Source organism: Dromiciops gliroides, chromosome 2 (genome assembly GCF_019393635.1).
Source record: "Dromiciops gliroides isolate mDroGli1 chromosome 2, mDroGli1.pri, whole genome shotgun sequence".
NCBI classification, from domain to species: domain Eukaryota; kingdom Metazoa; phylum Chordata; class Mammalia; order Microbiotheria; family Microbiotheriidae; genus Dromiciops; species Dromiciops gliroides.
In genome coordinates this window covers 30,995,516-31,016,968 of record NC_057862.1, presented here as the reverse complement: position 1 = coordinate 31,016,968, position 21,453 = coordinate 30,995,516, and the positions used below count along the sequence as shown (strand labels likewise).

The 21,453-nt window shown below is 40.2% G+C and overlaps 1 protein-coding gene across 1 annotated transcript in view; it reads left to right on the top strand.

Moving 5' to 3' along the window:
• Positions 1-16,035, top strand: part of LOC122743684 (phenazine biosynthesis-like domain-containing protein) — a 32,445-nt gene extending 16,410 nt beyond the window's left edge. The window contains exon 9 of the mRNA XM_043988796.1: positions 15,547-16,035. Coding sequence (XP_043844731.1) covers positions 15,547-15,659 — 113 coding nt within the window. The 3' untranslated portion in view covers positions 15,660-16,035. The remainder of the gene's footprint in view (positions 1-15,546) is intronic.
• The last annotated feature ends 5,418 nt before the right edge of the window (positions 16,036-21,453 follow it).

The following is a 21,453-nucleotide window of genomic DNA, read 5'->3' as shown; positions in this document are numbered from 1 at the left end:
ATATTTTGCTTATCAATTTGGGAGTGGAGCAGTGTGGTGGAACTTAACGGCCCACATTAAATTAACGAAGTCAGATAGCCAAATAGTCAACAGTCCCCAGTTTAGTCCTGTGGTAAAATATGAAAGTTTTTAACAGTCGGTTAGGATAACTGAAAGACGCCAGTTTTTCAAGGACCACCCTTTTGGGGAGGAGATGAACAGTCTGCCTGCTGCGCATGTCAGACTGCCTGCCGGGTAGTCCGCCTGCTGCGCATGTCAGACTGCCTGCCAGGTACAGTGCGCCTGCTGCGCATGTCAGACTGCCTGCCGGGTTTTTTGGGACTTCCGGGGTGGAGAGAAGGAGAGTAGCCTTTTTTGCCGGCTTGGCGGGACGCCGGGCGGCGCGGCACAGACGGTCTGACTCACTCCAAAGGTGGCCTAAATCGGTTTGGTGAGTTTTTATAAGGAATATAGACTAAGCCTAGATTTAAGACGATTTGTACTGTATTTCTGTTTTCCTATCCTTCTAATCAACAACACCTTATATACAATAAAGGCTCTATCTAGAAAACCAGAAGCTTCTTCCATTTACTAGTCTGGGAGATGAGTTAAGGGAAGGGTTAAGTAGGGGAGATTTATGATCTAATATCCAATTTTAAATCTCACAGTTTGGCGACCACGAAGGGACCTTAAGGACCCTCCCACCCTCCCTAGTTTGGCCATAAGCCGGCTAATTCGGTGGATTTTCCAAATACCCCCCCCCCCCCCCCCCCCCCCCCCCCCGCGGACTTTCCCTTTGTCTAATCTCCCTTAAAGACTTTAAGCCTCTAAAAGTCTTGCTTTAAACAGAAAAGCCAGCCCAGTTTAAAGGGCAAGATGCTAGAATATTCTACCATCCCTTTGATTTTTCTCATCGGAATGTATTGGGACAGCATAACATCCCGACTTAGAGGAATAGTTTACTCAATGGTCCTTCATAACATTATTGGTTTTTTCCTCATTCAGGCAGCAAAAGGTTTTTTGTATAATAGTATACGTGAGAATCTTTGGGAAAATACGTTTAATATAAGTAGAAATTTTATGCCTGCAATTGAAATACCTTTTAATACCACATCCATAGTTCATACGACTAAGGATTTTATTTTTTTTTGTTGTTTTTTTTTTGTTTTTGTTATTATCATTGTTTTTGTTATTATCATTGTTATGATGTGGGGGAAACTCTCACATATGGAGAGAGACCTCAAAATGGCTGTTTCTACTAGAGATGATCCAAGTTCAGAATCAGATCAGCAGAAACTACTCCCTCTGCAGGAAGCTATAGAACATAGTAAGAAGGGAGTGCCAATTCAAGTCAGAAAATATAGCCCCTTTAGACCAAGTGACTTGAGCGCATGGAAATCAATCATCCCTAGTTTTGAGAAAAATCCAAACACTGTAATTTCACAGTTAAGGACTATATTTAATGCATATCAACCCAGTTGGGCTGATGTTACTTGCCTTTTGGAAACTTTACTGTCCCCAACTGAGATTACAGATATTATCTCAGCAGGAAATGCCCTTGTTGCGAAAGGTAAGGCCGATGTGGAATGGCCTCTAAAGGATCCAGAGTGGAATTATAATGATGATAGGGATTTCCAAAGATTAAAAGATGCTAGAGAAACACTTCTGAAGGGAATGGAATCTTGCTCTAGAAAACCGGAAAACTGGCAGAAATTTTTAAGCCTACCTCAGGAGGCTAATGAAAGACCAAACAGATTTTATGATAGACTTTGTGAGGCCGCTAGACAGTACACCAGATTGGATCCAGTAGATTTAAGAGATTCCTGTATCATTCTCAACACATTTGTTTATAATTCACTGCCAGAAATACGCAGATACTTTCTGAAACAATGTCCAGACTGGAGAAATCTCTCAGTAGATAGAATTAAGGAACTTGCAAATTATGTCTTTGACTCACGTGAGGAAGATCCAGATCACCCTAAACAGAGCATTCTGGCACCAGCGATTCCTAGTCAGCCATGTGGACACCGGAACAAGGACACTAAGGTGTGTTGTTACTGTCGTAAGGAGGGGCATGAATTGAGAGAATGTAGGACTTGGAGAAGAAATTCTAATTCTAATTACAGGCGAAATCAAAATAGAAATAGATATTTTTGGAGGAATACAGAAAGGCAGTACCAGAATAATGGTAACCAAGACCCCCCTCAGAAGAGGACACAGGAATGATGGTGTCTTGGGGAGGAATGGAACATAGATAATGAAAGCCATATATTCCCAGATCCGGATTTTTTGAATGCACTTGTGCCAGTCCATTCACCTCCCCAGAGTAATGAACCACATGTCACCTTAAAAGTGGGGGAGACTTATTATGATTGTCTGCTAGACACAGGAGCCTCTAAATCAGTATTAGTAAGCAAACCAGATGCTGGGTGTAGACCTGTAGGATTTTTGAATGTAGTGGGAGTCTCAGGAAAGAGCCAGAGAGTGGCAAAATTGAATCCTCGCATGGTATCTATGGGGCCCTTAACAGTGGAACATTCATTTTTACTCATGCCTGATGCCCCTGTAAATTTATTAGGTCGTGATCTCCTTTGCAAGCTTAGAGCAACCATATCTTGTGCTCCAGATGGGGCTGTCTCCTTACAATTGCCAGAGGATACTGTTCATTTATTACCAATTTTACTTACAGAAGCTCAAGGAACAGCAGGGGAGGTATCCAAAATCCCCTCTGACATTCCTGAGTCTTTATGGGCCTCATCCCCTAATGAGGTGGGGCTCCTTAAGTCTGCCATGCCTGTTACCTTTAAAGTTAAGGGGGGACCACCCCCCTCCATTCCACAGTATCCATTGTCTAGGGAAGCAATAGAAGGGATCACCCCTATAATTGAGGCTTTGAAAAGCCAGGGTATTATTATTCCATGTCATCACTCTCCATGCAATACTCCCATTTTGCCAGTTAAAAAACCCAAGCCTGGGCCAGATGGTAAACCTGTTTATCGTTTTGTGCAAGATCTTAGAGCGATTAATAATTATGTTATTCCTAGACATTCCATAGTTCCAAACCCGGCTACGATAATTTCATCGATTCCCTATGAATCTACATGTTTCACAGTGGTAGACCTTTGCTCTGCCTTTTTCTCCATACCAGTACATGAGGACTTCCAATATTTATTTGCTTTTACCTGGAAAAATAGACAGTGGACCTGGACTAGACTCCCACAGGGATTTGTAGACAGTCCCACATTATTTTCCCAAATTTTACAGCAGGATCTGGCCTCTATTACCTTTAAGGGCTCCATACTAGTACAGTATGTTGATGACTTACTTTTGGCCTCTCCTAATGCTGAAATTTGTCAGGAAGATAGCCGTCACTTACTGCTGGAGCTGCACAAGAGAGGACACAAGGTTTCCAAGACAAAGGTACAATGGTGTTTGCCCCAGGTAGAATATTTAGGATTTATTTTGGCTGCTGGAACTCGCTCTGTCTCTTCTAAGAGAGTCCAGGCCATTCAACAACTCTCTGCCCCCACTACTAAGAGGCAGTTGAGAGCCATTCTGGGAGCAGCTGGGTACTGTAGACAATGGATACCCTCTTTTGGTGAAATTACTAAACCCCTCATAGCTCTTACAAAAAGTTCTGTTCCAGACAGTTTACAGTTGGATCCCCAGCATCTCTCAGCCATAAAAGAATTAAAACGGGCCTTGTTATCAGCACCTGCCCTAGGACTGCCAGATTATAGTAAGCCTTTCACTCTCTTTGTGCATGAACAAAGGGGGGTGGCTTCTGGAGTCCTGACTCAGTCACTGGGGCCTAACCAACGTCCTATAGCCTACTATTCAATTCAGCTGGACCCTGTAGCGGCTGGAGCGCCACCTTGCCTTAGAGCAGTGGCGGCCACAGCGCTTTTGGTAGAAAAAGCCTCTGATTTGGTCCTAGGTAACCCTCTAACTGTGCAATGCCCTCACGAAGTGGAGGCTCTCTTACTACGTCACAGGACACAAGCCTTTTCAGATCAAAGGCTGGCTAAGTATGAAATAACCCTGTTAGGTAATGAGAATATCACTTTAAAACGCTGCACAGTTCTTAATCCAGCAACACTACTCCCTAACTTACCATTCTCGGGGGAACCGTTGCATGACTGTGCTTCTTTAGTTGATATGGCTGAAAAACCCCGTGACAATCTTTTTGATACACCTTTAGAAAATCCTGATCTTGTCCTCTATACAGATGGTTCCTCATTTATGAGAGAGGGAACCCGTTTTACTGGAGCTGCTGTAGTTTCTGATTATGACACCCTCTGGGCAGCTTCTCTGCCTTCCCATTTTAGTGCACAGGCTGCTGAACTTGTGGCTCTTACACAGGCCTGTAATATAGCTAAAGATAAGAGTGCCACCATTTTTACTGACTCGAAATATGGCTTTGGCATATGCCACTTTATTGGTATGATTTGGCGTCAACGAGGCTTTCTAACATCCTCGGGCAAGGCTATTGCCAATGGGGACCTTATCAAGGACCTCTTAGATGCCCTAAAACTGCCTTCTTCCCTAGCCGTTGTACATTGCCCTGCACACACAGGGAATAGTGATCCTGTTTCAAAGGGAAATGCACGAGCCGATTCTGCAGCCAAGCTAGCTGCATTAGAAGCTCCTGAACATGTATTTAACCTTTCACCTTCTGAGGATATTCCTTCCAACCTAACCTATGACGATTCTGAAGTAGAAAAGTGGAAAAAGAAATTTAAGGCGAAACAGATCAATGGCATCTGGGTGTCTCCGGAAGGTAAGCCATTTCTTCCCCGGAAATTCTACCACCAGGTATGCCTCTCTGTTCACAGAAAAGGCCATTTTGGTACACAAGGCATTGTAGACTCTATTAAGAGAACCTGGATAGCACCAGGTGTGACTAATACAGCATCTCGAATCTGCTCGGGCTGCTCCACATGTCAGTCTTATAATCAGTATGCTTTTAAGGCCAAAGCTTATGGAGGGCGTCCTCTAGCATATACACCTTTTGAGCACTTACAAATTGATTATATTACTATGCCAAAAGCAGGACATTATAAATTTTGCCTTGTTATAGTTGATCAGCTCACTCGGTGGGTGGAGGCCTTTCCCAGCCCCCGAGCCACAGCTGCCTTTGTTGCCAAAATTCTTCTTAAAGAGATAGTACCTCGTTTTGGCCCACCAGCCCGCATCGATTCTGACAAAGGCACACATTTCACTGATTCGATTTTATCCCAAATCTATTCTTTCTTGGGAGTGACTCCAAAATTCCACACGCCCTACCATCCACAAAGTTCAGGCCAAGTCGAACGTATGAATAAAGAGCTTAAGAGTATGATTGGCAAATTATGTACTGAAACCCATTTGAAATGGCCTGATGTTCTACCATTGGCATTATTCTATCTACGAAGTAGACCAAGAGGAGAACTTCATATATCTCCTTATGAAATGCTTTTTGGTCACCCTCCTATCCAAGCTAAAACTTTTTCCCCAGTTTATACATCACTGGTGGGAGGTGATACTTCTGTTGCTTCCTATATACAGGAATTACAGACCAGGCTACGTGAACTCCATGAGGCAGGAGCTGTGGTCCAGGCAGGACCATTAGACTTTTCATTGCATAACTTCAACCCAGGAGATAAAATATATGTAAAGAATTTTCAGAAAACCAGTGGAACTCAACCTGCCTGGGAAGGACCTTTTCAGGTATTATTGACAACTCCTACTGCCATTAAAATTGGTGAAAAAGACTCATGGATTCATTGCTCTCATATAAAGCCTGCACCATTCATAGGTGAAGAGATTTCAGATAGACCTGAGGTAGACGCTAAAGAGGTAAAAACCCTAAAGATAGCAACTGTTAAAGAGCAAAGAGAGTTCAGAGGAAAAAGGCAGTTCCCATTTAATAATCCCACTGATCAGTTAAATGCTTTGGGACTCAGTCTTCGTAAAGTATCAGGAGACGGAAATTGCCTTTTTAGGGCTTTAGCAGACCAGCTAGAAGGTCACTGTAGAAATCATCTCAGACACAGACAAGAAGCTGCTTCTTATATGATTAACCATAGACAAGAGTTTGAGTCTTTTATAGTAAATGACTCCCCTTTTGAAGAATATGTTGATGAATTAAAGAAATTTGGAAAGTGGGGAGGAAATGATTCAATTGTAGCATTTGCTAAGCAGCATCAGCTGAATGTTGTGGTTCATCAATTAAATCAGCCTTTATTGAAAATCAGTGGCACAGACAAAACTGATGCTAGAGAACTCCACATTTTCTACCATAAAGAACATTATGACAGCATTAGAAAGATCAATGACAATTCAGAAACCCCTGCCACTTTGGCATGCAGAGAATTGGGGAACCAGTTAAAACAATGTGGCATACCCCAAACTCTAGCAGCTTAAATACCTTAAAATTTAACAAGCATTTCCTTCCACAGGCAAAAGCACTGAAGCACATGGCCTAGTTTTCTGGCCCACCTCAATTTCTCCCACCCTTTTCCCTACCCTATACCTATTTTTTTTTTTTTATCCTTTTTGCTTTTTGTTTTGTTTTGACTTTTGAAAGGCACTGAAAAGACCTGGAATTCACCACACCTTTAAATTCTTTAAGAGCACAAAAGGGTGCTTAGCGAATCTTTTGCCTTTTATTTTTGGTTTTGCTTTGTTTTTTTTTTACTTTTGTTTCTTTTGCTTTTTGTTTACTTTTGTTTCTTTTGCTTTTCTTTAAAAACCCGATTTTGTAAACTAAGTGACTTTTCAAAGGCATTTTAAGTATATGCTATTGAATATTGAATCTTGCTTATTGAAGTCTTATTTCTTTTTGATGAATTAATCACCACTTTAAGTATCTGCTACTGTTATACTAGAGAATTCATGTATAAGATGATGTGGTCTAATTGCTAAAAGAAGATTATGTAACAATGTCTAATATAATCAGCTATTTACATTCGTTTATTATTTATATGTCATTATACTCTGGGTATGGTTTGGAATTATTGTATATATCACTAATATATTCTCAGTTATGCAGCATAGCACACATTTTTACCATCATATTGTCTTTGGTGAAATTAATGAGATTTCAGAAATATGGAAACTTATCATTTCAGAGACTAACTTGCTGTGAACTCTGATGCAGGCCCTGGAGAGAATGTATGTGCAACAAAAGGAGAGACAGGTATACGTAAGTCCATGGTTTGCTTATGATGGTGACTATGTAGAGCACAATTACTAGGCACAGTCCAGTATTCATCCTCTCTCCCTCCTAATTTAACCTAATTTAACTGAACTTATTTATCTTTTTATCTCAGTTGAATTCACCTGTGGCCTAGCACAATCACTGGCTGTCTCAGAACCATGAGATATGGTATGATAACCTTTCCATAACATTTTCAGGTGTCATGAACACATACTAAATTTGGCTTTGATCCAGACACATGGTGGTAAAAAGTGTTACACATTGCATAACTACCTCAACCCTCTATTACAAGTCTAACCATATAAAGGAGGGAATGTAATGGAATTTATTAATTTGATCATTGACAATGCTATGCTAAGGTTTTAAAAATACAGCAATTCAAACAGTTAAAGAAGATAATCCAGCTTTCCAGACCAGAGTCCAGAATCCAGACCAGAATCCAGAATCCAGACCAGAGTCCAGAATCCAGTTTTCCAGACCAGAATCCAGTTTCCTCCTGATGACATCTTACCACTTCAAGAAGACAAGAGAACTCAGAGACTTTATATGAACTGTTTTGCTTTATTAGCTTTTACTATCTCCTTTCTGTTATATACTATCTGTAACATGTACTCTCTGCAGAGGCTCTCCCTTTGCAAGACTAATGTCAAAGCGTCGGTTCATGAGGAAAAAAAAAAAATCGCCCCTCTGGACAAAAACTTTCCTCTCTTCCTTTTCTGTATTGTTGTTCGCATATTATTAGTCAGCAAAAGTTATTATGTTCTTTTTACTGTTCCATCAAGGAAACATTCCGTTTCTTGAGGAAGCAAAGGGGGGAAATGTGGTAAAATATGAAAGTTTTTAACAGTCGGTTAGGATAACTGAAAGACGCCAGTTTTTCAAGGACCACCCTTTTGGGGAGGAGATGAACAGTCTGCCTGCTGCGCATGTCAGACTGCCTGCCGGGTAGTCCGCCTGCTGCGCATGTCAGACTGCCTGCCAGGTACAGTGCGCCTGCTGCGCATGTCAGACTGCCTGCCGGGTTTTTTGGGACTTCCGGGGTGGAGAGAAGGAGAGTAGCCTTTTTTGCCGGCTTGGCGGGACGCCGGGCGGCGCGGCACAGACGGTCTGACTCACTCCAAAGGTGGCCTAAATCGGTTTGGTGAGTTTTTATAAGGAATATAGACTAAGCCTAGATTTAAGACGATTTGTACTGTATTTCTGTTTTCCTATCCTTCTAATCAACAACACCTTATATACAATAAAGGCTCTATCTAGAAAACCAGAAGCTTCTTCCATTTACTAGTCTGGGAGATGAGTTAAGGGAAGGGTTAAGTAGGGGAGATTTATGATCTAATATCCAATTTTAAATCTCACAGTCCTCCAGTCAGATTAGCCCCCCAAATTAGGCTAGTCATTCAAAAATATTTTCACATTTGAATGGCAACCACGAAGGGACTTACGGCCCAATTATAATTTTTCTAAATTTATCATTTTTCATATAATCATAATTTTTCATAAATCCAATTATATATAATTTTTCCAGTTTGGTTGTAGTTATTAATGATTAATTTTTTAAATAATATTTAATGATGAGCCAGCTAGGAGTTACTAACCTACTACCCTAGTAAATCTTTAAAAAATAATAATAATAATAAAATTAAAGGGCCACTAAAAAATTTTTTTTTAAGAAATTTTTTTTCCACCCATTGCCTAACTTAATTTTTTTTAAAGCCTCTAGCAGAGAAAAGCCTTAGCGTTTAAACTGAACCATGACTGAATATTTGTTTTATCTCTTGCCTTTTTTCATTGGGTTGTTCTGGGACTACATAATGTCTGTTTTACCCATTGAACCCATGCTTAATATTACTGGGGACATTTTGACTGAATTTGGGTGCCACTATGGTAGCATAATAATAGCTCGAGCGATTGTAATTTTTTTTCTCTCCATTACTAATATTCTAGCATGGTATTTTCTTATACAACTCTGGGGAGAGAGAGAAAGAATTGTACCCATAGTGAGCCATGTATTAAGAGGGATGCCAGAGCTCCCTCTACTAAAAATGACCTGAAGTTAGAAAAAGATGTTGACCAGTCTTTAAAAGCAGGTCAGCAGAAGCCTCCTATGCAGGATGCTGCAAAGCCTAAAAGCAGAAGCATCCTAGCACCTGCACTTTCAGGTCAAACATTTAAAAATCAGTATAAGACCCCTAAAGTGTGTCAATATTGTGAAAAGCAAGGACACTTGTTGAGAGAGTGTAGAACCAGAAAGTATGAATTGAGACAGTTGAAACCTGTGACCTTAAACCAGTCACAACCTCAGTTTCTTCACCTATAAAGTGGGAGAGAAGGTACGGTTGAACCACATACTCTCTAAGGGCCCCTCTAGCTCTATATTTTATGATCTTTATTTACCACACTGCAAGTACTGGATGGGAAGCTTTGGGGCTGAGTATTATGGGAGGGAGTAGGGGTTCAAGTACAGCACCTTGTGTTTGTAAGAGGAGACCAGTGTGATGAGGAGGGAGAACACTTTATGGTGCATTAGAGATAGATGTATGATTGAAATGGACCTTGCAGGATAGAGGTTCTTGATCTGAAGTTCACGAACTCCCAAAGGTTCTAGGGGTAGATTTCAAGGGAGTCCATGAGCTGGAAGGAAAAGAACTGATATTTTTTATTTTATTAATCTCTAACTGAAACATAACATTTCCTTCTATTATTAATTTTTTCTTTTTTATTGTATTTTTAATTTTATTTAAAATTTTTTCCCCAATTACATGTTTTTTTGAGTTCCAGATTTTCCTCCCACCCTCCCTTCCTTCCCCACTCTGGAAGCCAGCAAGCAATCTGTTATAGGTTATACATTGCAATCATGTTAAACATATTTCCACATTAATTATGTTGTAAGAGAAGAATAAGAACAAAAGAAAAAAAGCACACGAAAGAATAAACAACAATGGACAAAAAAAGAAACAAAAAATGAAAATAGTATGCTTCAAGCTGCATTCAGACTCCATAGTTCTTTTTCTGAATGTGGAAAGCATTTTACATCATGAGTCCTTTGGAATTATCTTGGATCACTGTATTGCTGAGAAGAGTTAAGTCTATTACAGTTGATCATCACACAGTGTTGTTGATACTGCATACAATGTTCTGCTGCTTCTGCTCATTTCACTGAGGATGAGTTCATCTAAGTTTTTCCAGGTTTTTCTGAAATCCACCTGCTTATAGTTTCTTACAGCACAATAATATTCCATTACATTCATATACCACAACTTGTTTATCCATTCCCCAGTTGATGGGCATTCCTCAGATTTCCAATTCTTAGCCACCACAAAAAGAGCTTCTATAAATACCTTTGTACAAATAGGTCTTTTTCTCTTTTGGGGGATGTCTTTAGGATATAAACCTAGTAGTGGTATTGCTGGATCAAAGGGTATGCACAATACTATAGTCCTTTGGACATAGTTCCCAATTACTCTCCAGAATGGTTGGATCTTTTCACAACTCCACCAACAGTGGATTTGTGTACCAGCTTTCCCACATCCCCTTCAACATTCAGTATTTTACATTTTTGTTATTATTCAGATAGGTGTGAGGTGATACCTCAGAGTTCTTTTAATTTGAATTTCTCTGATCAATAGTGATCTAGAGCATTTTTTCATATGATTATAGATAGCTTTGATTTCTTTGTCTGAAAACTGCCTGTTCATATCTTTGACCATTTATCAATTGGGGATTGACTTGTCTTTTTATAAATTTGACTCAGTTTTTGAGGATTGAGGCCCTTATTAGAGATATTTGTTTCAGAAATTCTCTCCCAGTTTTCTGCTTCCCTTGTAATCTTGGTTATATTAGTTTTGTTTGTGCAAAAGTTTTTTAATTTTACATAACCAAAATGATCTATTTTACATTTTGTTTTACTCTCTATATCTTCCTAAATTCTTCCTCTGCCCATAAATCTGACAAATAAATAATTCCATACTCTCTTAATTTGCTTATGGTATCATCCTTTATATGGAAATCATGTACCCATTTTGATCTCATTTTAGCGTGAGGTGGAGAATATTCTATTTAGAATTTTTGCATCAATATTCATTAGGGAGATTTGTTTATAATTTGCTCTGTTTTTGCTCTTCCTGGTTTAGGTATTAGCACCATATTTGTCTTATAAAAGGAATTTGGTAGGATTCCTTCTCTTATTTTTCCAAATAGTTTGTATAGTATTGGAATTAATTGTTCTTTAAATGTTTGGTAGATTTCACTTGTAAACCCATCAGGCTATGGAGATTTTTTCTTATGGAGTTCATTGATGGCTTGTTCAATTCCTTTTACTAAAATGGGCTTATTTAAGGATTTTATTTCCTCTTCTGTTAATCTGGGTAGTTTATATATTTGTGAATATTCATCCATTTCATTTAGATTGTCAAATTTATTGGCATATAGTTGGACAAAATAGCTCCTAATTATTGCTTTAATTTCCTCTTCATTGGTGGTGAGTTCACTGTTTTCATTTTTGATGCCAGCAATTTGTTTTTCTTCTTTCTTTTTTAAAAATCAAATTAACCAAAGATTTATCTATTTTTTTTGGTTTTTTCATAGAAGCAGCTCTTAGTTTTATTTATTAATTCTATAGTTTTCTTACTTTCAATTTTATTAATCCTTTAATTTTCAGACTTGCTAATTTGGTATTCAGTTGGATATTTTTAATTTGTTCTTTTTCTAGCTTTTTTAGTTGCATGCCCAATTCATTGATTCTTTCTCTATTTTATATTTAGAGATATAAAATTTCCCCTACAAACTGCTTTGGCTACATTCTATAAGTCTTGATATGTTGTCTCATTATTGTCATTCTCTTGGATGAAATTATTGATTGTTTTTATGATTTGTTGTTTGATTCACTCATTCTTTAGGATGAGATTATTTAGTTTCCAATTAATTTTTGGTCTATCTTTCCATGGCCCTTTATTACACATAATTTTTTATTGCATCATGATCTGAAAAGGATGCATTTACTATTTCTGCCTTTCTGCATTTGACTGTGAGGTTTCCGTGCCCTAATACATGTCAGTTTTTGTGTAGGTGCCATCTACGGCTGAGAAAAGGTATATTCTTTTCTATCCCCATTCAGTTTTCTCCAGAGGTCTATCGCATTTAATTTTTCTAAAATTCCACTCGCCTCCTTGACTTCTTTCTTATTTATTTTGTGGTTAGATTTATCTAGTTCTGAGAGGGGGAGTTTGAGGTCCCCCACTAATATAGCTTTGCTGTCTGTTTCTTCCTGTAACTCACTTAACTTTTTCTAAAAATTTGGATATTGTACCACTTGGTGTATACATGTTTAGTATTGATATTACTTCATATTCTGTGGTACTTTTTAGAAAGATGTAGTTTCTTTCCTTATCCCTTTTCATTAGTTCTATTTTTGTTTTTGCTTTTTCTGAGATAAGGATTGCTACCCCTGCTTTTTTTACTTCAGCTGAAGCACAATATATTCTGCTCCAGCCTTTTACCTTTACTCTGTGTGTATTTCTCTTCTTCAAATGTGTTTCCTGTAAACAAAATATTGTAGGATTCTGGTTTTTAATCCACTATGCTATCCACTTCTGTTTTATGAGAGAGTTCGTCCCATTCACATTTATAGTTATGATTATTAACTGCGTATTTCCCTGCATCCTATTTTCCTCCTTGTTTATACTTTTGTCTTTCCTTTCTTCCTGTCCCTTCTCACCAGCATCTTGTTTCTGGCCACCACCACCTCCCTCACTTTACCCTCCCTTCTATCAGACCCACCTCCCTTTTGCCCTTTCCCCTTTCAATTGATTTTGCCCTCCCTTCTATCAGACCTACCTCCTTTTTGCCCTTTCCCCTTTCACCTCCTAGTTTTACCCTCCCTTCTATCAGCACTCCACCCTTTTTTCCCCCTTTTACTTCCCAATAGGGTAAGATAAAATTTTATACCCAACTTAGTGTGTGTTATTCCCTCTATGAGCCAAATCAGATGAGAGTAAGTTTGAAATAATGCTCACCCCCTTCTTCTTTCCCTCTTTTGTAATAGGTGTTTTCCACTTCATGTGACGTGATTTACCCCATTCTACCTTAGCTTTCCTCTTCTCCCAGTATAATCCTTTTTGTTTCTCCTTAAGGCTTTTAAAAAATATCATCACATCAGAAGCAACTTATACCCACACCTTCTGTCTATGTGTACTCCTCCTATCTATCTTAATAAAGATACAGTTCTCAAGAGTTACAAGTATCTTCTTCCTGTGTAGGGATGCAAACATTTTAACCTTATTGAGTAACATATTTTCTCCCCTTTTTACCTTTTCATGTGTCTCTTGAGTCTTGTATCTCTAGATTGAATTTTCTATTCAGTTCTGGGCTTTTCATTAGGAAAATTTTAAAGTCCTCTATCTCATTAAATGCCAATCTTTTCCCCTGAAGGATTACGATTAATTTTGCTCAGGAGTGCATTCTTGGTTATAATCCCAGTTCCTTTGCCCTCTGGAATATCATATTCCAGGCCCTCTGATCCTTTAATTTTGAAGCTGCCAGGTTCTGTACAATCCTTATTGTTGTTCCCTGATATTTAAATTGTTTCTTTCTGGCTGCTTGCAGTGTTTTTTCCTTTACTTCATAATTTTGGAATTTGGCTATAATATTCCTTTTAGTTTTTCTTTTGGGCTCTATTTCAGGAGGTGATTGGTGGATTCTTTCAATGACTATTTTTTCCTAAGACATTGGGGCCGTTCTCTTTGATAATGTCATGAAATTTCTGTCTAGGCTCTTTTTTGGATCATGGTCCTCAAGTAGTCCAATTGTTCTTAGATTGTCCTTCCTGGATCTATTTTCCAGGTCTTTTGTTTTTTTGAAGGAGCATTTTATGTTTTCTTCTACTTTTATAGTCTTTTGATTCTGCTTTACTTCCTGTTGTCTCATTGAGTCGTTAGCTTCCATCTGCCCAATTCTGATTCTTAAGGAATCATTTTCCCCATCAGCTTTTGCACCTCCTTTTCCATTTGTCCAATTGTATTTTTTAAGGAGTTATTTCTTTTTCCAAGCTATTGACTTTCTCTTGCATAACTCTCATTTCTTTTCCCAATTTTTCTTATCTCTCTCTTATTTGGTTTATAAAATCCTTTTTGAGCTCTTCCAAGAGGGCTTTTTGGGCTCAAGACCAATTCCTCTTTCCCTTTAAAGCTTCACATGTAGGTGTTTGGACACTGTTGTCTTTGTCTGAGGTTATGTTTTTTGTTTTTTTGTGGGTTTTTTGCGGGGCAATGGGGGTTAAGTGACTTGCCCAGGGTCACACAGCTAGTAAGTGTCAAGTGTCTGAGGCCAGATTTGAACTCAAGAACTCCTGAATCCAGGGCCGGTGCTTTATCCACTGTGCCACCTAGCTGCCCCTGAGGTTATGTTTTGATCCTCCCTGTCTCCATAGTAATTTTCTATGGTGATGGTTGTTTTCTGTTTCTTATTCATATTTTAGCCTCTTTTGTGCCTGTTAAAGTTAAGTTCTGCTTCTGAGGTACAGCGTGCACTGTCCAAGTTTCTTTTGCTGGGGGCCAGGGGCCCAGTCACTAGCTTTCTTCACTGAGGCCTCAGCTGCTTGCAGCTTGCAGCTTGCTCACTGCACTAGAGTGGCCCAGCCTGGTTGGGCTTGTTGGGTAGCTGATACCCCAGGTGGCAGATTGCCTTCTGTACTGGAGCTAGGGGCCTCACAACTGGCTTGCTGTGCCACTAGCTTGCTGAGTTAGGACCAAGGGTCCTTAGCTGCTGGTTTGTGCTGTAATTAAGAGCCTTTTTCTGGCTTGCCCAGATACCTCCTGCACTAAGCTGTGCTACCCAGATAAGACAGACCTTTCCTGAAGATCTTCTAGATTATCTTAATTCAGAAGATTGTTTCACTCCATCTTTTTGCAGCATCAGAATCTATTGAGAAGCTTAATTTAACATTGTTTCTGAGGGTAATTTGGGAGAGCTCGGGCAGCTTCCTGGTTTCGTTCTGCCATATTGGCTCTGCCTCTGAAACTCTTACTATTAGTTTTAAAAAAATTATTCTCAGGAGGGGTACAAAGGCTTTAGCAGATTGCCAGAGGGGTCCATGACACAAAAGAGGTCATGCCCACCCTTGGTGCAGAGTCATAGGGGCTGAAGTGGGACATCTTACTAGTGAGTTTAAAAGTGGGTAATAGGGGCAGCTAGGTGGCACAGTGGATAGAGCACCAGCCCTGGAATCAGGAGTACCTGAGTTCAAATCCGGCTTCAGACACTTAACACTTGCTAGCTGTGTGAAACTGGGCAAGTCACTTAACCCCAATTTCCTCACTTAAAAAAAAGTGGGTAATGACTTGATTTGACACATTATTTTCTTTCCTCTGTAGCTTTTCAATGTTCTCGCCGTGGGGGAGAAATGAAGATTTCATTGCAAGATGGTGGGAGAATTGACATTACTGGTCAAACAGCTTTGGTTTTGGAAGGGAATCTGACCATCTGAAAGTCACCAAGCCAAGATTTCCATGACTTCTGATGATTATTCTGGTGAAGTTACTAAATGCAGATTAAATACAGAATTAAAAAGAACATGGTTGATGGTCCTCTTATGCAATGATTATATTTTAAAATTATAGAATAAAAGATTTTATGTAAATTGAAGAATTTTGTATGGAAAGTGTGAGTGTCAGAAAGGGTTGCCATCTCCAGTGTGATAACTTGAAATGAATGTAGTATCTGAACTTCAGTTAAAGGTGAGTTTCATGCAAATTAGATTGTAAGCTCTATGAGGGCAGCAACAGCTTTTGCTTCTCTTTGTATCTCTAGTACTGTGCCTGGCACATAGTAGGCATTTAATAAATGTTATTGATTGAGTAAAATTTCAACCATATGCAGCCTATGATGTCAATCCATGCCAGTGACTGGGAAGATCTTGGCAGAGGGCATTAGCATCATTTTCTTGAGGGTCATGTTGGCCTGGATGGTTGTTATCATCCATCTCTAGTGTCTCATGTGATAAAGGCAGGAAATTCAGCAAAGCTCCCATTGTGGTTCTCCTGCATCCTGCCTGTATTTTACTTCCAAACTTCCTCACAGGTGCCAAGAGTGGCCTTACAGGAATGAGACAGGTGTGGGAATAGGATACTTAGAAGTGGTGTGATTCAGAGGGAAGAGAACAGAATTTGGACCAAGAAGATCAGGGTTCAAATCCTGACTCAGCCACCTCAGGTAGATCACAACCTCTTTTGGTCTGTTTCCTCCTCTAAGATGGTTTGATTATATGAAGTCCCTTCCAGCTCAAATCTGTGATTCCAATTATATTTGTAATATTTATGAATAATTTTCTATGGATGCCATAAGAATGCATACAATCCATTGTGTAGCAGTCCTTTGGGGTGTGTGATAGAGGGGTCCTTCCTCTCCACCTTCAGAGCAGGGCTGGAGATTCTCTCAACCCTTCCTGTCAGCTAGAAAAATTCCTTTAATTAGTTGCTGGGTGGGAGCTCTTTGGATCTGCTAAAGGGGCAATCTCCATCCCTCAAGCCTCTGATTCCTCTGAACTCCAGTGGGGTGGATGGAGGGATTTACCTCCCTCTGCCTGTTATGAGCCCATGGCTTCCTAGACAGCCCCGTGCCTGGAATAGGGCTATCTCTATTGGTGGCCTCTTTCCTTTGGACACTGGGAGATCTAGAGACCTGCACTCCTAAAACTGTGGTTGATGAGTCCCCCCCCCCAAACTTTACCTTAAATTGTTAATCAAAGGACAAATAAAGGCTCAAAGTGAAGGCACTTATTGAAATGATATGAGAACAGGAATAAAAAAAACTTCCTTCATCAACCTGGGATGTCCTTTTCCCCAAAATAGAGTCAATGGGAGGAGTGAACACTCATACAAAGGGAGAGGCACACAAGCAGTGAACACCAAGGCTACAAGCCTTTCCCACACCTGAAAACTCCCTCCCATGCCTTTTCGTTGTAGGTTTTGTTGTTTTTTTTTTAGTGAGACAATTGGGGTTAAGTGACTTGCCCAGGGTCACACAGCTAGTAAGTGTCAAGTATCTGAGGCTGGATTTGAACTCAGGTCCTCCTGACTCCAGGGCCAGTGCTCTATCCACTGCGCCACCTAGCTGCTCCAGCTATCCCCCTTGAAAGCCAAGCTTTCCTCAAAGCTGGGCTCAAGACCCACCTCCTATATGAAACCTGTCATCATCCTCCCCAGGAATGACTTTGTACCCATCTTGCATTGTGGTCACATGGTTGCACCTCATTAGAACCTAAGCTGCTTTGGCTGGTGCTCAGCATCTGGAAGATACTTGGTGCTTGTCAAATGAGGATAGGGAATGTTATGGAAACAATATCATTTTTATTTAGGACAAGGATAAACAAAGAAGTCACAAAACTCAATCACAGCCAATGCTCTGAGTACTGTCTCATTGCCTTTCCTCCTCTCAGAGAAGTTTAGGTACTGAACCTCTCCATGGCTGGGACTCAGCTCTACCTGGTAAGGGGCACCTAGGTGGTGCAGTAGTTAGGAGCTGCAGGCCTGAAGTCATGAAGACTCCTCTTCCTGAATTCCAATCTGGCCTCAGACACTTGCTAGCTGTGACCCAGGACAAGCCACTTTACTCTGCTTGCCTCAGTTCCTCATGTGTAAAATGGGCTGTGGAGAAGGAAACAGCAAACCTCTCCAGAGTCTTTGCCAAGAAAACCCCACATGGGGTAGAGTCACAAACAACTGAAGAAGAAAGCAACCGAGTAAGGTTAGGCTATGATTTTCCTATAGCCAAGAGTAGGGGAATGGAAACACCAGTAAAGGCAGCTCCAGCACCTTGGCTCAGGCTGGGTCTGCCAGTGGCTACAGCTCTTCAACTGCTAGGCTGTCTCCTTCCCAGCCTCTGGAGCAAGGCTTGTTGTTGTTTGTCCTTTGTTCTAGAAGAGGATTTAAATGAGGGAGGGCTGTGCAAAGTCACCATCCTCACTCACTCTCTCCTCTGGAGCCATCTAAATGGACCAATGACAACCACTGGAGATGGCCCTGGATATTTAAAGATGTTAAGTGACTTGCCCAGGGTCACACAGATTGTAAGAGTTTGAGGTCAGATTTGAAGTCAGATCTTCAGAATTTCAGAGCCAGTGCTCTATCCACTGTGCCACCTAGCTGCCCCTAATAGCCCAGGGAAGAAGGAACTAGAAATTATCATTTTAGCCCTTAAAATTGTGATGAAACCTTTTAAGACTTGATTTTTAAAATGTTGTTGCTGTTCAGTAGTATCCAACTCTTTATGACCCCATGGACCATAGTGTCCATGGGGTTTTCTTGGAAAAGATACTAGAGTAGTTTATAATTTCCTTCTCTGGTAAACAGAGGTTAAGTGACTTGCCCAAGGTCACACAGCTAATAAGTATCTAAGGTCAAATTTGAACTCAGGTCTCCCTGACTCCAGGCCTAGTGCTCTATCCACTGAGCCATCTAGCTGTCCATAACAGATATTTACTGAATAGCTATCATGTATCCCACATCTCAGGGCATACAAACTATGGCTGAGATGTATGACTAGTTAATGATCTGACTGGGAAGATTAGATTTAACACAACAAATAATTAGGGAATAATGCAGGAGCATGTATAATTAAGTGCTAAGTGGTGGAGACAGAATTTCTGAGTTGCAGACACCCATGCCATCTGCAGCAGCCATATTATCTTCCTTCATCAACATCTAAGAGGGCAGCACCACTCAGATCCCATGGGGTTATAGAAGGGTTGTTGTATTTCCAAACCACCACCAGATGGGAGCATTTTAAAACTTTCTTCTCTGTGCTTGAGTGGTACAATTTTAGCCTGTACTGTTCACCCTCCTATAGTGATAGATTCAGAGTGATCAATAAATGGGAGCCTGGGAGAACAAATAGTACCCGACTCTTGTCCCTCCAAGTCTTACTGGATTGTCAGTCACATTTCTGTCCATTGCCAAGTTAAATGACATGAAGGAAAATTCCATTGGGAAAAGCATTTATGGAGGGCTTATTGGATCAGAGACCTGGAGTTTTGTTTTTTTTCTATGTTTTTTTTGCAGGGCAATGAGGGTTAAGTGACTTGCCCAGGGTCACACAGCTAGTAAGTGTCAAGTGTCTGAGGCCAAATTTGAACTTAGGTCCTCCTGAATCCAGGGCCAGAGCTTAATCTACTGTGCCACACCTAGCTGCCCCAAATAATTTTTTTTTGTTTTTGGTGAGGCAACTGGGGTTAAGCAACTTGCCCAGGGTCACACAGCTAGTAAATATCAAGTGTCCGAGGTCAGATTTGAACTCAGGTCCTTCTGAATCCAGGGCCAGTGCTCTATCCACTGTGCCACCTAGCTGCCCCAGATCAGAGACTTGGAAGGAAGCTTAGAGATCGTCAAGTCCAACCCCTTCATTTTACAGATGAAGCAGTCAAGGTACCAGAGGGAAAGTGACCTTCTCAAGGTCATACAGGTAGTAAGTGCAGAGAACTGGAATTTGAACTCAGGTCCTCTGACTCTAAATCTTGAATCCTTTCTGCTGTGGGGGAACACCAGGGGTTTTCACATTTGGGATATAATGACTGTGGATAATTGATTTAAATTAATAATTCTCTACACCCAACATCTTTTCTTCTTTTTGTGTGTTATGTTTTGTGTTAACATATACATGTACATTGTCCTCTTGGTGGAGTATACACTCCTTTTTGGGGTTTTTTTTGCGAGGCAATTGGGGTTAAGTGACTTGCCCAGGGTCACACAGCTAGTAAGTGTTAAGTATCTGAGGCCAGATTTGAACTCAGGTACTCCTGACTCCAGGGCTGGTGCTCTATCCACTGTGTCACCTAGCTGCCCCAGAGTATACACTCCTTAAGGAATAATTTGTTTTTTTTTCTTTTCCAATCCAGTTCCTGGCACATAGTAGGTGCTTAATACACATTTCTTAAGTAATCATTGGCTTTCAAAATTTAATCCTCTCTCTGACAGTTATAGAACCCCCCATTTACTTCTTTATTTACTTTGGAGGGCTTACATTTATAATTGTTAAGGTTTTAAGGCTTACAAAGTCCCCCCCAAAGTCACTATGCTTTTTATAACCTTTTGCCCAGCTATACAACTAGACTACTAGTGCCCCAAAGAGATTAAGGGAAAAGGATCTATAGATACAAAATATTTATAGCATCTCTTGTTGTAGTAACCAAAAGATAGAAACCAAGTTGCTGCCCCGCCCCCCAACTGGGGAATAGGGTTGAACCCTATTGTGAGATTTAAAATTGGATATTAGATCATAAATCTCCCCTCTTTAACCTTTCCCTTAATTTATCTCCCAGACTAGTAAATGGAAGAAGCTTCTGGTTTTCTAGTTAGAGCTTTTATTGTATCGTAGTCACAAAGTGATGTTGATTAGAAGGATAGGAAAGTAGAAATACAATACAAATCATCTTAAGTCTAAGCTTAGTCTATATTCTGTATAAAACTCACCAAAAGCCGAAGGCCACCTTTGGGGAGAGAGAGAGAGAGACCGTGTCAAGCGCGTGCTGCTGCTAACTGGGAGCCAGGCCCAGTTGAACTCTCGTCAGCATCAGCCTGTGCAGCGCAGTTAGGAGACCAGCAGAGCAGGAAAAAAGTCCCCACTTCTGTTCTCTCCTTGCCTTTTAAGCTCACAACCCGGAAGTGGAGTGCTAGCAGGTAGTCTGATGTGCGCAGTAGGCGGACTGGTGTGCGTAGCTCATGCCATTGGTCTCCTCCCCGAAAGGGTGGTCCTTGAAAAACTGGCGTCTTTCAGTTATCCTAACTGACTGTTAAAAACTTTCATTTTTTTTTTTACCACACTATATAAAAACATTTGTGGGTTTTTTTTTTTTAATTTTGGGTTCCAAATTCTCTCCTTCCCTCTCCTCCTCCCTCCCTTAGATGGCAGGCAATCTGACATAGGTTCCACAGGTACAGTCATGCAAAAATATTTCCATATTTCCTAAAACATTTCTATGTTTCCACAGCATATTAGTCATGTTGTGTAAGAAAACAGAGACCAAAAAAGAGTGCTAAAAATTAAGTAAAACATAGTATACTTTGATCTGCATAAAGACTGTATCAGTTCTTTCTCTGGGGATGGATAGCATTTCCATCAAGAGTCCTTTGTAATTGTCTTGGATTATTGTATTGATGGGAGTAGCTAAGTCATTCACAAATGATCATTTTACAATATTGCTATTACTGTGTACAATATTCTCCTGGTTCTACTCACTTTGCATCAGTTCATTTAAGTCTTCCTGGGATTTTCTGAAATCATGCTGC